Source organism: Callithrix jacchus, chromosome 2 (assembly GCF_049354715.1).
Source record: "Callithrix jacchus isolate 240 chromosome 2, calJac240_pri, whole genome shotgun sequence".
NCBI lineage: Eukaryota > Metazoa > Chordata > Mammalia > Primates > Cebidae > Callithrix > Callithrix jacchus.
The window spans coordinates 13897285-13912533 of NC_133503.1; the positions used below are offsets into that span (position 1 = coordinate 13897285).

Sequence of the window (15249 nt, forward strand, 5' to 3'; positions counted from 1 at the left end):
TATACAGTTGGTGGGAGTGTAAATTAGTTCAATCATTGTGGAAGACAGTGTGGCAATTTCTCAAGGATCTAGAAATAGAAATTCCATTTGACCCAGCAATACCATTACTGGGTATATACCCAAAGAACTATAAATTGTTCTACTATAAAGACACATGCACACGTATGTTCATTGCAGCCCTGTTTACCATAGCAGACCTGGAACCAACCCAAATGCCCACCAATGATAGACTGGACAAAGAAAATGTGGCACATATGCACCATGGAATACTATGCAGCCATAAAAAACGATGAGTTTGTGTCCTTTGTAAGGACTTGGATGAATCTGGAAACCATCATTCTCAGCAAACTGACAAAAGAACAGAAAACGAAACACCGCGTGTTCTCACTCACAGGCGGGTGTTGAACAATGAGAACATGTGGACTCAGGGAGAGGAGCATCACACACTGGAGGAAGTTGGGGGGACTAGGGAAGGCGCAGCAGGGGGTGAGAAGGGTGGGGAGGGATAACATGGGGAGAAATGCCAGATATAATATGCACCTATGCAACAATCCTGCATGACCTGCACATGTACCCCAGAACCTAAAGTAACATTAAAAAAAAAAAGATTTAAACATAAGACCTACTACCATAAAAACCCTAGAAGAAAACCTAGGCAATACTATTCGGAACACAGGATTAGGCAAGGACTTCATGACGTAAACTCCAAAAGCAATGGCAACAAAGGCCAAAATACACAAATGGGATCTAATTAAACTTAAGAGCTTCTGCACAGCAAAACAAACTATCATCAGAGTGAACCAGCAACCAATAAAATGGAAAAAAAATTTTGCAATCTACCCATCTGACAAAGTGCTAATATCCAGAATCTACAAATAACAAACAAACTTACAAGAGAAAAACCAACAACCCCATCAAAAAGTGGGTGAAGGATATGAACAGACACTTCTCAAAAGAAGACATTTATGCAGTCAATGAACATGAAAAAAGCTCATTTTCACTGGTCATCTGAGAAATGGAAATCTAAACCACATTGAGATACCATCTCACACCAGTTAGAATGGCAATCATGAAAAAATCAGAAGACAATTGCTGGAAAGGATGTGGAAAAATAGGAATGCTTTTACACTGTGGTTGGGAGTGTAAAATAGTTCAACAATTATGGAAGACAGTGTGGCGACTCCTCAAGGACCTAGAAATAGAAATACCATTTGACCCAGCAATCCCATTACTGGGTATATACCTGAAGTATTATCCATCATCCTATAATAAAGTTACATGCACATGTATGTTTATTGTGGCACTGTTTGCATTAGCAAAGACTTGGAACCAACCCAAATGCCCATCAATGATAGACTGGATAAAGAAAATGTGGCACACATACACCATGGAATACTATGCAGCCATAAAAAAGGATGCGTTCATGTCCTTTGCAGGGACATGGATGAAGCTGGAAACCATCATTCTCAGCAAACTAACACAAGAACAGAAAACCAAACACTTCATGTTCTCACTCATAGGTGGGTATTGAACAATGAGAACACATGGATACAGGGAGGGGAACATCATACACTGGGGCCTGTCGGTGGGTTGTGGGGTTAGGGGAGAGGGTGGGGGGATTGGGGAGGGATAACATTAGGAGAAACACCTAATGTAGATAACAGGGGGACGGATGCAGTCATGAAACTTGTATACCGATATAACAAACCTGCACTTTCTGCACATGTACCCCAGAACTTAGAGTATAATTTAAATAAAAGGTAGTCCACTTTTTTTTTTTTTTTTGAGACGGAGTTTCGCGCTTGTTACTCAGACTGGAGTGCAATGGCGCGACCTTAGCTCACCGCAACCTCCGCCTCCTGGGTTCAGGCAGTCCTCCTGCCTCAGCCTCCTGAGAAGCTGGGATTGCAGGCACACACCAATGTGCTCACCTAATTTTTGTATTTTTAGTAGAGACGGGGTTTCACCATGTTGACCAGGATGGTCTCGATCTCTTGACCTCGGGTAGTCCACTTTTTCACTTGCTGACTCACTCACTCACTCAGTCACTCATTTTATCACTCAACAACATGTCTTAGACTTATCTAATTCTGCAAGACTAAAAGACGTCCCTGGTTTCTTTTAATTTTCTAATTCTGCTAGAATTCTAGAGAGAGCACATGAGATAAATGAAAAGGATGCTGACAAAAGAGAGAAAAAATTATGCATTCCCTGCAGATACTCACTTTTCCTCAGCCTGAATTTGGCCCCTGCCATTGCAGGTGATCATGCAGGGGGTTAGGAGACTTTAGAGAGAGTAAAAGAAAAAGCAAAAATACAGCAGAAAGACAAAGAGTTAATTACTGGTCATAGACAAGGGTGAGTCCTTCAGTACTTGGAGAAAATTCAAGAGTGACTTTAAATTCCCCATTTCAAATATATCTTCTGTTTTCTTGCCTTTCCCTTAAAATGTCTCTGAATAAGCTTCCTCTAACTGCCAGTGAAAGACAGCAGGCCTGATTTCACTGGATGCAACTGTTTTCAGTCCCAGTTAGAGGGAGAGTTCATTCTACTTAAAATAATAATCAAATTGTATTTTGTTTCTCCTCACAGGGTATCTGGAAATTTGACTCAGAATGTCATAAGAAGTATGGAAAAATGTGGGGGTGAGTATTCTGGAAACCTCCATTGGATAGATCTGCTTCTGTGATGAGGTTACCCCACTGCATAGAGGATAGCCTCTGTCCAGGGCTTCATGGGATGAAGCTCTTGTCAACCTAAATACAAACAGAGAGAGGTTCTCTGAAAGAAGACGATAATTACTTAGAGTATTGCAATGGGAGTCTGCGTGCCGTTTGCAAATTCAGGGAGGTAAAGCAAGACACAGATGCTCCATATGAGGAGGATTTCATAACTGTTTTGAGATAATTACTGTTAGTTGCAAAGATCAATAACAAGGATGATGTCACACAAAGGTTGAACAGGCAGTTGCTAGGCAGGTGTCCTTGCAGAAACATTTTTGTGTAAAGGTTGAAATGGCCTTTGTGAAAAGTTGTGTCTTTTGTAGAGTCTTGTGATAGTTTTGTTACTAGAAACACAAGCATGAGAATCCTCTCTTCAGAGCCTTCTTGGGATTTCTCAGGGTTTAAGAAATAGTGACGTCACCTTGCTTCTGACAACGTTCACACTCGCTATTGTAACATTTTCAAGGCTTGTCCTACCAAGGATCCGTGTCACCAGGTGTCGGGCTCTTCAGTCTGAAGTAGGCTGGGAGCATTGTGGTTACAACTCTTCTCCAGGCTTTGTTGGCTCAGGGACTCCCAGCGTTGCCTTCTGTCCAGTGGCTGCCTATTCCCCTTTTCCTTTTTCCTTCCTTAGGTGCCCGTTTATCACATGCATTGTTTCAGACTCCTCTAATATGTGCTCATAAATGCATGACATCATCTCCTTCCCACATGGACTCACTTCCAATTAAAAGCCTAAACCCTTTCATTTAGACATGGGATTTAACAGGTGCTTTTTAAAGAAGAGTTGAGAGATAACAGGGAAATAGATTGGAAAACCATTTATGTTCCACTTTTTTAAACTTCCTCCTCAAGTATGGAATTTTTGGTTCCACTTTGCTTTTTAAATTTAAGCCAAGACTTTTTAATAGAAGGATATACAAGTACTTACTGGTTTATACCATTTTGCTTTTCTTTGAAGAAGAGATGCTGAATATTCTTAAACCACTGTGTTCCCTGGGGGCAGATGGACTGATTTTATCAGGTGGCCTCAGCCAATTGCAGCAGCTGTTCCCTGTCAGAGGTGCTAGAGGTTTGGTGAGAGCAGTGGAGGAGGTGCGGCGGTGTGTTTGTTCACTAGAAGCAAGTGGGAGAAGGTTTTGCCTCTTCGTGCTTCTTCATCTTCTCTCACCAAGTCCTCAGAAACCACAGTGCCAGTTGAGGGGTGCTGTGGAGCTGGCACCGCCCATCCAGGCAACATGACTGAGTAAAAACAACACACAGCTCAGGATGTCCATGGGCCCACACCAACTGCCCCTTGCAACATTTACTCTTGTAATCATCTGATGATTAACCTGCCTTCAATTTTTCATGGAAATAATATTCTTTTTGATAATAAAATATTTTAAACATAGGAAACATTATGGAGTGGCATAGGAAATACCCATGAACGCACCACCCAGCTTAACAAATGCTCTTCTGTCATTTCTAACCATGATCTCTTTCAAGAGCTCTTTTGTCTTTCAACGTCCCTTCCTTGTTTGAGCCACATTACCCTTCACTGTATGAAGACTTGGGTGGCTCCTGTGTCAGACTCCTGCTGTTTGTCATACCCTAATGAACTAGAACCTAAGGTTGCTGTGTATTGTACAACTAGGGGTATGGATTGCATAACATCAGGATCAGTCTGGCTTCCTGGGTGTGGCTCCAGATACAGAATCGGGCTAGTGAAGCTTAATCAGCTCTGTTGTCCCCTCGCAGATCATACGATGGTCAACTCCCTGTGCTGTCCATCACAGACCCCGACATGATCAAAGCAGTGCTAGTGAAAGAATGTTATTCCATCTTCACAAACCGGAGGGTAAGCATCCATTTTCTGAAATTTAAATAATGATTGATTGAATGATCTAATTTTTATTTTTGAAAAAGACTCATATGTTCACAGAAAGTTATCTAAAAAATGTACAGGAAGGTTCCATGTACCCTTCATCCTATCTCCCCGAATGGTAACATCTTACAATCTTGCATAACTATAAATATAGTATGCTCATATTATTAGGTTGGCACAAAAGTTACTGCAGTTTGCCATTTTTTAAAAACTGCAATAACTTTTGCACCAACCTAATAATATTACAGGAAATTGACTTTAATATAGTTTACGAAGCTTATTCAGACTTCACCAGTTTTATGTGCTCTCCTTTGCATGTGTTTTTGTGTGTGTGTAGTTCTATTTTTTTGTTTTTTTGAGACGGAGTTTCGCTCTTGTTACCCAGGCTGGAGTGCAATGGCACGATCTCAGCTCACTGCAACCTCCGCCTTCTGGGCTCAAGCAATTCTCCTGCCTCAGCCTCCCAAGTAGCTGGGACTACAGGCACGAACCACCATGCCCAGCTAATTTTTATATTTTTAGTAGAGACAGGGTTTCACCTTGTTGACCAGGATGGTCTTGATCTCTTGACCTTGTGATCCACCCGCCTCGGCCTCCCAAAGTGCTGGGATTACAGGCGTGAGCCACCGCACCCAGCCTGTGTGTAGTTTTAAGCAAATTTATCACATTTGTAGATTTGTGTAGTGACCAGCACCATCAAGATGCAGACCCATTCTGTCACCATGTGACTCCCTCCTGCTATCCTACAGTCACAACATGGAATTTCTCTTTTTCTCTGGCAGGGTCTATATCAGCACAAACTTTTATTTGAGGAGGCCAATGTGTTAATATTTCCCTTTGGATTGTTCTCTTGATGTCACGTCTGAAAATTCTTTCCCTCACCCTCCTTCCTACATTGTTTTTTCTAAGAGTTATATAGTTTAACACTTTACAAAATGTATTAATATTTGTATACGTTATTAGATTTAGATCGAAGTTCATTTTTTTGTGGACTATGGCTGTCCAAATGTTCCAACAGCATTTCGGGAAGGTGAGCATATTGTCAAAAATCAGCTGAGCATATTTTGTGCATCTATTTCTTATTGTTTATTCTGTCCCACTGATGACTGTGTTTACACCAATACCACACTGTGGTGACTCTAGTAGCTGTACAGTAACTCTTAACATCACATAAAGTGATTCTTTCCACTTCATTGATTTACAGTTTCAGAATAGTTTTAGCTTTTCTTGTCCTTTGCCTTTCTATAAAAATTTAGAATAACTTTGTAAGTGTCTCCAAACAAACCTGCCATAATTTTGATAAGAACTGAATTAAAGCAGAGGTGTCCAAATCTTTTGGCTTCCCTGGGCCATAATGGAAGATGAATTGTCTTGGAACACACATAAAATACATTAATCCTAATGATAACTGATAAGCTAAGAAAAAAAAAGGCCCATGTAAAGTTTTCATTATATCTACCACAACAGATAAGGAAAAATGTCCTTGCATAATAATCCTAATTATGCACAGCCCTGTTCGAGGGTCTTTTAAAAATTTTTGAAGAGTTCCCAATTTTGCAATCACTGATATAGAAAATGTACATATCTAAGTAAAAAAAAAACTTCACTACTTTTTTTGATATTTTTTATTATACAAGAAAAGAGGGCAACAAACTCATGCATCAATATCTGACTTGATAGAAGTAGTTGCAATTCTCAGTGAGTTATCAAGGTGCTCATCAGATATTTTGGTTCTAATTTTACTCTTCATGTGCTTCACCCTTGAAAATAGTTGCTCACAAATGTAGGTGCTGCCAAAAAGCAATGAGATGAACAAGGTGTGATTGTGAAGTGAGGGATAATTGTCATTGGGAAGACAGGTCTTACAAATGTCCAGTAAAGAGACATGCTAACATTTTTCTTTAAGTTGAACGTCAGATTGCAGCTCTGGGCATTCCATTTGAAAATTGGCAGGTAACATATATATGTCAACTGAAAATGGAGTCACAAATATATCAAAATATTGTTTATTTTTCAGAAATTTTGAAATTCCTCTATCAAATTGAAAAGCAAGGCTGCATATTTTTTGCTGTTCACAGGACTGTGTTTAGCCAACGTGTCAAAATGCATAAAATTATTTGCCTTTATTTGAACTTGCCATCATTTTAGTTTCATTTGGAATGCTGTTATGGTTTGAAACATTGTATTATTAAGTTGGTTTTCACCTTGAAGACACAGGTTTAACTCACTTAAATGGGCCTTCGAATCCACTAAAAATGCTAAATCTGTAAGCCAGTTTTCATTGTCAAGTTCTGGCACAAATTTTGTGTTTGATACCATAAACGGCTTGATTTCATGTCACAAAGCATAAAATCTTCATATTTTGCCTTGACTTAACCACATTACTTCTAAAAAGTGAATGATGTCGCTAGAGTCAGCATCCATACTTTTAAGGAATTCCTGCAACTAGCGATGATGCATTCCCTGGCCCTTGTGAAATGCACAGCCTTGGTAACAATTTTCATGATGTCATCCATTTTTAAAGCTTGTGCACATGGATTTTCTTGATATATTATGCAATAATACTTTATCAAACCAGAGTTTTGTGTGGCAACTGCATCATCTTCTATTAATTTTACAAGTCCTACGCTTCTACCTACCATCACCAGGGCACCATCTATATCAAATATGTTCACAACCGACAAAGAAAATCTCTTTAACATATTTTTCACTGCTTCGAATAAATCTCTTAAGTTGTGTCTTTTAATGGCACAGTGACATTTCTTTCTTCAGTGACATCATCAATAATCTAACAAAAACGGCAAGTTGTGACATATCTGTAGTGTCAGTGCCTTCATCAATCACCAAAGCATAAAATTTTAAATTAGCAGCTTTACTGTCCAGATGTCTTTCGATAGATTTCCCAATTTCTTCAATTCTCCTGGCTACAGTCTCGTGGGACAAACTGATTTTAGAGATACCAGTTTGGGGTCCTCAAGACAAATAATATCTACCACATTTTCGATACATTGTTTAATAAACTCACCATCAGTAAACGGTTTTTATTTTATTTTATTGCTATTAAATTTGCTACCACCCCATAACTAACTTTTACAATAGAGTTCGTTTGACATGTAACTTAAAAAAAAATTTTTTTTGTTGAAGACAGTTTTTTTCAGTTCTGTTATTTTTTCCTTACAATACATTCCTTGATATACACCAAATTTGACAGCATGTTTTTGCATACAATCCCTCTTCAAACTGTAGTCTTTGAAAACTGGCACAAATTCCAGAGAAATTAAGCAGAGTGCTTCACTATTTGCCTCAACAAGAGAATTAAAAAGAAAACAAAAAAAGAAAAGAAGTCATTTGTGCACTTTTCAATGAACAATCTTCCTAGGAGTTCACTGAACAATCTTCCTAGGAGTGCATTGAACAATGCACTCCAGCCTGGGCAACAAGAGCAAAACTCTGTCACAAAAAAAAGAAGAAAAAGAAAAGAAAGAAAGAAAAAAGAAAAGAGATAGGAAAATAGAAAGCAAAGCTTAATAATCAAAAAAGAATACTTACACGTCTTCTAAATAATATTAAACACCTATCATTTACAAAGGTAGGTTGAAATATTATTAATAATCACTGTGTTTTACTTGCCAAGTTGCCACAAACACACCTAATACCTGATGGTGTCAATTCAACTGTCTATGATTGGAAGATAACACACTGGAAGTCGCACATCACCATAAAACCGAATCCACACGTTTGTACAAATGGCGAGAGTGTCTGGTGTACAGCAGTGCTCTGCCTTGTCCGGAATACATACTTGAATTCTTTGTCACAACTCACTTTACGTGGCATTGCTATAGAGTCCTCTCACTTTTTATTTTGTTAATTTTAATGTTTTTTCATTTCTTCTGGCTGAACTGTTTGCAATTATAGTGTAAATTGTGGATAATACTCCATTATTTGTGGATGTGACATCCTCTGATTATCCAATTCTATTCCATTGTCATCTACAAAGTTTGCACTTGCAAATCACACAAATTACAAAATTACCCAAAAAATTGCAAAAAAATCTCAAAATGTTTTCAGAAAGTTTCCAAATATGTGTTGGGCTACATACAAAGCCATCCTAGACCGCATGAGTCCTGCAGGCCACAAGGTGGACAAGCTTGAGTTAAACCAATAGAACAATTTAAGGATAATCTATATCTTTCTTTAATGTGTTTAGTCTTTCATTCCATAAATATAGTATGCCTCTCCATTTCTTTAACTTTTATTTCTTTCCTTTGACATTTTGTAGTTTTCAGCATAGAGATCCTGCACATCTTTTGTTAGATTTACACCTGAAGTATTTCATTTTTGTTGGAGTAATGGTAAATGATACTGTTTTTCTTATATTTTCAGATATTGACTGTTCTGTAGAAATGTGAATAATTTTGGGGTTGATCTTGTATCCTACAGCCTTGCAGAACTCACTTACTAGTTTTAGAAGTCTTTTTGTATATTCCTTCACATTTTATACATTGACAATTATGTCACCTGAAAATAGAGAAACTTCTATTATTTCTTTTCCAATCTGTATTCCTTTTATTTCTTTTTCTCGTCTATTGTATTAAGACATCCAATATGCTCTTTAGTAAGAATGTTAAGAGTGGGTATTTTGAATTGTTCCATTTTTGAATTGGAAAAAAACCATTCGGTCCATCATTAAATGTAACTTAGCTGAGTAGTTTTTTATAGATTGTCTTTATCAAATGAAGGAATTGTCTCTCTCTTCCTAGTTTATTGAGATCTTATCATGAGTGTTGGAAGTATACATTTTAAAACAAAACATAGTTGTGGAAGATAAAAGAATGTTCCAAGCATGCTGGCTTAATAGGCCAGCCCCAAGTTGGGAGAAAGAATTACCTCTTTTCCTTCTATGTAAGAAAAAAAATTAAGAGAAAGGAATATTCATGGAATTGCATTTTCCTTCAAAACATGTTCCAAGTCTTAAGGATTACCTACTTAAAAACAAAAATCACCACATCATGGCATCCCTTCTTCAAGCTGCCCATGCTGTAGGTTTATTAAAGACAGAGCTGGTCTGAGACAACATACAGTCTGCCAAGGCCACCTGCCTATCTGACACCAATTCTTTTCTACTCTACACACTCCTAGGGAAGAGCTAGGTCTTGTTCCTGTCTACTCCACTGGAAGAACAGTTGCCTACCACGTGGAGTTGCAATGCTGCCCTGCTTTTGTCTGGTCATTGGAGTAACCCAGCAGTGAGGATTTGCAGCTAAAAGAAAGACTGAGATATAGAGGCTGGAGTTCACACCAGATGGCTGGGTCTCCCCACTTCCACCCCTGCCCCACATATACTTAGAAGAGGCTAGACATTTAGGATCTCTATTGAGCATCTTGAATATGGCCTGCCATATCATATACACTCACGAAATATTTGTTATTAGTCATGCCTCTTCAATATATTTTGTACAGCCATTAAGACCTCCACAACTAATGTTAGACAAAATGTTTCTGCTTTGAACTCTAGCCTCTTGGCCCAGTGGGATTCATGAAAAGTGCCATCACTGTAGCTCAGGATGACGAATGGAAAAGAATACGATCATTGCTTTCTCCGACCTTCACCAGCGGAAAGCTCAAGGAGGTATGAAAATAACATGAGTTTTCATTAGAAATGTAAAGAATAAATCTGGGGACAGGTAGAAAGTAAGATCACAGTCCCTTTCCAACAGGTAGTCCACTGAGTTTGAGCTTCCTAAAAATGGTCTTTCATCTTTATGTACAGGAAAGACCACAAAATTTGTTATAAAATGTCACTTACTGCTCCATGCTGTGGAAAGCCATGTCCTTCTGGGACTTGAGTATGCACATTTAACTAGAGGTAGTGATCTCTTTTGTGCTTAGATGTTCCCCATCATTGCCCAGTATGGAGATGTGTTGGTGAGAAACCTGAGGCGGGAAGCAGAGAAAGGCAAGCTCGTCACCATGAAAGAGTAAGTAGGAACACAGCCATGGGGTTCTGAGCTGTCATCAGCCCCTCAAGCTGCCTGCCATGGAGTTGACAATCCCACTGCTGGGTTACTCCAATGACCAGACAAAAGCAGGGCAGCATTGCAACTCCAAAGAGCCACCTAAGAGGGAGTGACTCCCATGAGGAGGCAAGACAGCAGGGAAAAGGGGCTTCTCTACTGTGTGCAGGAGCCAGGATTTACTTATCTGTTAACTTGTTACCATAAATATTCTGGGAGATTAAATACATACTTTAGAAATTTTAAAAATGATTGTATCAAAGTTGTGAATATAGTGGATATGAAACATTTGGTACTTGCCTTGCTTTGGTAGGGTGAGAAAATTACAATGGCGAAGTTGGAACAATTTCAATCCCTTCGTGGTTTTTCTGAGGATATCAGCAAACTATGAAATACTAAACCTTCCCACCACTTCCTTTTCTTCCAATCTCAAAAGAGAAAGGGTGCTAGAAACGCTATGGGTAGGGCAACCCTATCATTAGCTCTGTACGCTGGTATGTGCTTGAATTCTTCAGGAACAACAGGTGTAATCTGAGCCTCTCCTGGGCGAACTTGAAACATGTCATCACTCAGCTATAGGATTCCCCAAATTAATGTTGAAGAGATCTATTTTTTTTAACCAGAATATTCTTGGTTGTTGCATTTTACAAAAATGATTCTGTTCTCAGGGCAACCTCGGGTCAGAGAAGCTGAGGATAGCGGGATTTTCGAGAGCTATAACAGGGAGTGTAGAGAATAAAGAATGATATTTATAGGAACTCAGAACAGGGTGCTGCTGTTTTGTAAAGTGCTGAAGAGGAATCAGCTCTGGGCATAGAGTCTGTAGTCAGACAATTTCACCTTTCTTGAATCCACTAGGGAGAGTTAATTATTCCACTCTTGTCCTGCTGAAGCACAGTGCTTACACATCTTGTAACATCCACTCTCAACACATGCTACTGTAGTTGTCTGATAATGGGTCTCTGTCTTCCTGTGATTGGGCTCCTGGACCTCAGAAGTGAGTCTAACTCAGCTCAGTGTCTCCATCACCCCCAGTGCAGGGCCACCTGCATCACCGGCACCCGATAACCACCTTCTAAAGGAGTGTGATGGGAGATGATCCAGCAGATAGTTCTGAAAGTCTGTGGCTCTTTACCTGTCTTGACTGGACATGTGAGTTTCCTGTTGCATGTATGCTGGAGGAATGGTAAAGAGGTACTGATTTTAACTTTCCATGTCTTTCTCTACTCAGCATCTTTGGGGCCTACAGCATGGATGTGATCACTGGCACATCATTTGGAGTGAACATCGACTCTCTCAACAATCCAAAAGATCCCTTTGTGGAAAATGTGAAGAAGTTCCTAAAATTTGATGTATTAGCTCCACTGTTTCTCTCAGTAGGTATGTGGACTATTATTTCTTTCTCACCCTCTTTTTAAAAATAACTGCTTTCATAACATATAATTCATCCACTTAAAATGTACAATTCCATTGTTTATAAGAATCAAAACTGTGTGACCATCACTATTGTAAACTAAAACGTTTTTGTCAATCTAGAGAACTCATACATTTTTAGCTATCAACTGCCCACCACCCCCCCCACACCACAAATCCCATCACCCTAAGGAACCAACAATTGACTTTCTGTCTCTATAGATCTGCCTATTCTGGATACTTCAGAGAAATTATATCATTGATTTTTCTCTGTTGTTTTTTATTCTCTATTTCATCAGTTTGCACTTTAGTCTTTGTTCTTTTCATTCTTCTGCTGGCTTTAGGTTTGGTTTGCTCTTCTTCTACTGTTTTGTAGTATAAATGCAGATTATCGATTTGAGATATTTTCTTCTTTTAAATTTAGACATTACAGATACAAATTTCCCTCTGAGGACTGCTTTGGCTACATCCTGTGTTTTGGCATATCCTATCTTCTTTTTGTTATTTCAAAACAATTTCTTGTTGCCTTTTTGATTTCTGCTTTGACTCAATGGTCACTTAAAGCTATATTGTTTAACTTCCACAAATTTATGAGTTTCTCTATTTTCTTTCCCTTATTGATTTCTGCTTTCATTCCATGGAAGTTAATGTATATATGCTGTGTTATTTCTATCTTGACTATCATTTCCTGAACAGCATGATTAATTTAAGCAGCACATTATGACCTGATTAAACCAAAAACTCTAGTCCAACACATAAAGGCTAAGAGGGCAGGGAACTTAATTCTGTTCCTTTGGTCACTCCAAAGCTACAGAAGGCGCTACTGATCTGACTGCTGTAGTGGTGGTTTCTATGGATAGACCTGCCCTTGCTTAGTCACTGGCCTGAAAGAGGGGCAAACCTGATCAAAGGAATGGGTTCCAGCTGAGAACCTGATGTTCTTATTCTTATTACTGGTAGAGAAAATTATAATTGCTCCAGGTAAATTTTGAATTTTCATTATAATTTCCTTTTGTTTTGTTTTTCCCACAGTACTCTTTCCGTTCCTTATCCCTGTTTTTGAAGCATTAAATTTCTCTCTGTTTCCAAAAGATGCTATAAATTTTTTAAAGCAATCTGTAAACAGAATGAAAAAAAGTCGCCTCAACGATAAACAAAAGGTAAAATCTGGTGATGATTAAATGACAATGTTTAGTTTTCAATAAATTTAGATTTTATACATACGGTAGTGCATGCATCTGTATTTTAAAAAATAAAGACAGCGAGCTTATGTTTAGAACAAGAGAAGTCATTTGGTAGAAATAAAGGAGATTGGGGAAGAAGATAATAATTCAGAGAAACAGCATTTAAAATTTGAAATCAGGCACAACAATTAGTATGTCATGACATAAACAGTATTGAGATACAGCTTTACCACTTCTCTTCCCTTCAGTAAATTGTCAAAGGATAAAGATTCCCGTTTGAAAATATATTTTACTGGTAGTATGCTTTCCTCACAACATAGATTGTTAAAGAATCATTTCAAGTCCAAGCCTGTTATTTTACTTATTCTGCAATGAAAGGCCCTATCAGGCTACCTGCCAACTGCTGACATGTAGTGTGTGGTAAATTTGAGTGCTTCATAACCTAGAATAAACAGGGGTCCTCTCTGAGAATTGCAGTTGCAATGCTGGCTCACTCAGATTTGCCTTCATGAGCCCTAGAGGCCAGCTGAAGGATGTCAGCAGGTCAGGGAGGTAGTACCAGGTAACTCAGGTGTCAACGAAGATTGTATAGAGTCTGAGAATGTTGAAGTATGTGAAACCTTCCCCCAAAAAGCTACTGATGAGTTCTGGAAATGTCAGGAGATTAATCTATGTGGACATTGCTGAAGAAGAAGGTAGAAGAATAAAAGATCCAGGACTTCCTCCTGGGTAAGTAGTTATGACCACAGATGGAACTGGCAACTCTTTGGCCAGGAAGTTGTGTCCAAAAGACAGAGAAGGTGAGCAACAGGGAGGGCAAGAACCAAAAAGCAATTGGACATGATAGCTAGATTGGTTTGAGAAAAAAGTCCTTCTTTCCAAGGATTTGGATAAATGTTTTTTTCACCGGTGACTCAGGGAACACCATCAGACTTCTGGTCTTCAAGAAATCATAGGGAGGTTAAAGGAGAGAAGTCAAGAAGGGAGGTTGAATACCACACTTTGGATTTACTTCCGGCTGCATGAGTCACTTTCTGTCAATGAAATTTGTCTTTTGGCTTCTAGCACCGAGTAGATTTCCTTCAGCTGATGATTGACTCCCAGAATTCAAACGAAACTGCATCCCACAAAGGTAACCAAGGAGTGCTTCTGGGGGCTACTGGTGGGGACACTAAGAGGGAGGTCCTTGCTCTGAAAATGTGCAGGAAGTATTCCAGGAAGATGAGAATTTCTGCCACATAGCAGAACAACACGCATTTAAATGTTGTAAATGGTAACTGGAGGCACGTTCCAGAAGCCCACAGGTACAGCCATGTTCCAGGCTTGAAATAACCCTAAGCAAACCTAGAATGCTTGGTGGACAGTCAGTGGTTTGTGGATCACCTACATGAGATCAAATGCCGGTTCTCAGCCTCCTCCAGATCCACTGAGTGAGAACCTCTACTTGGAAATTTATATCAAACATCCCAATCAGGAGGCACACTGTTGCAGTAAGGTGATTTCAACTGGCAGTACTTGATGAAAGTGTGCTTGCCATCTTACTCTACTGCAAAGTTTTATTTTTCGCTTTGAAATGGATAAGTAATTACTGGGGGAAACCTCTGAGACCATGTAAATAGCTTGTCTTCAATCTTTTACCTACCAGTTTTACAACCATGGATGGTTTTGACTGAAATCATTATTACTAAGACAGCGGCAAAATGATAACTACGGTCAATTTCAAGCTACCAAGATTTGGCAATCATCTCGCAAAATTCCTGAATATGTAACAACTGGTTGTAGAAAGGAGGACTGGGTTGACTCCAGTTTATCACTTTAAACATGTCCATGTCTACATCTACTTCTATCTGTCTGTCTATCTATCTATAATCTATCAATTAATCTACCTATCATCTATCTATAATCTATTAATTAATCTTCTACCTATCTCAATAAACCTTGCTGTGATAAAGGAAAATAGGCTATCATTTCACTGTTCCACATAGAAATCACTAGACACAAATTTCAACTCGGTATAATGGAGTTCAATGTAACTGAATAAAATAATT

The 15249-nt window shown here is 38.8% G+C and overlaps 2 protein-coding genes across 3 annotated transcripts in view; one reads left to right on the forward strand and one right to left on the reverse strand.

Annotated features, from left to right (window-relative positions):
• LOC100406412 (zinc finger and SCAN domain-containing protein 25) overlaps positions 1 to 15249 on the reverse strand; it is an 85546-nt gene that overhangs the window by 13100 nt on the left and 57197 nt on the right. The gene's annotated exons all lie outside the window — the stretch shown is intronic.
• CYP3A90 (cytochrome P450, family 3, subfamily A, polypeptide) overlaps positions 1 to 15249 on the forward strand; it is a 35434-nt gene that overhangs the window by 11517 nt on the left and 8668 nt on the right. For both annotated transcript variants that reach the window (XM_017964632.4, NM_001204443.1), the window contains 7 exons: positions 2593 to 2645; positions 4464 to 4563; positions 10106 to 10219; positions 10480 to 10568; positions 11836 to 11984; positions 13050 to 13177; positions 14267 to 14333. In XM_017964632.4, coding sequence (XP_017820121.3) covers positions 2593 to 2645; positions 4464 to 4563; positions 10106 to 10219; positions 10480 to 10568; positions 11836 to 11984; positions 13050 to 13177; positions 14267 to 14333 — 700 coding nt within the window. The remainder of the gene's footprint in view (positions 1 to 2592; positions 2646 to 4463; positions 4564 to 10105; positions 10220 to 10479; positions 10569 to 11835; positions 11985 to 13049; positions 13178 to 14266; positions 14334 to 15249) is intronic.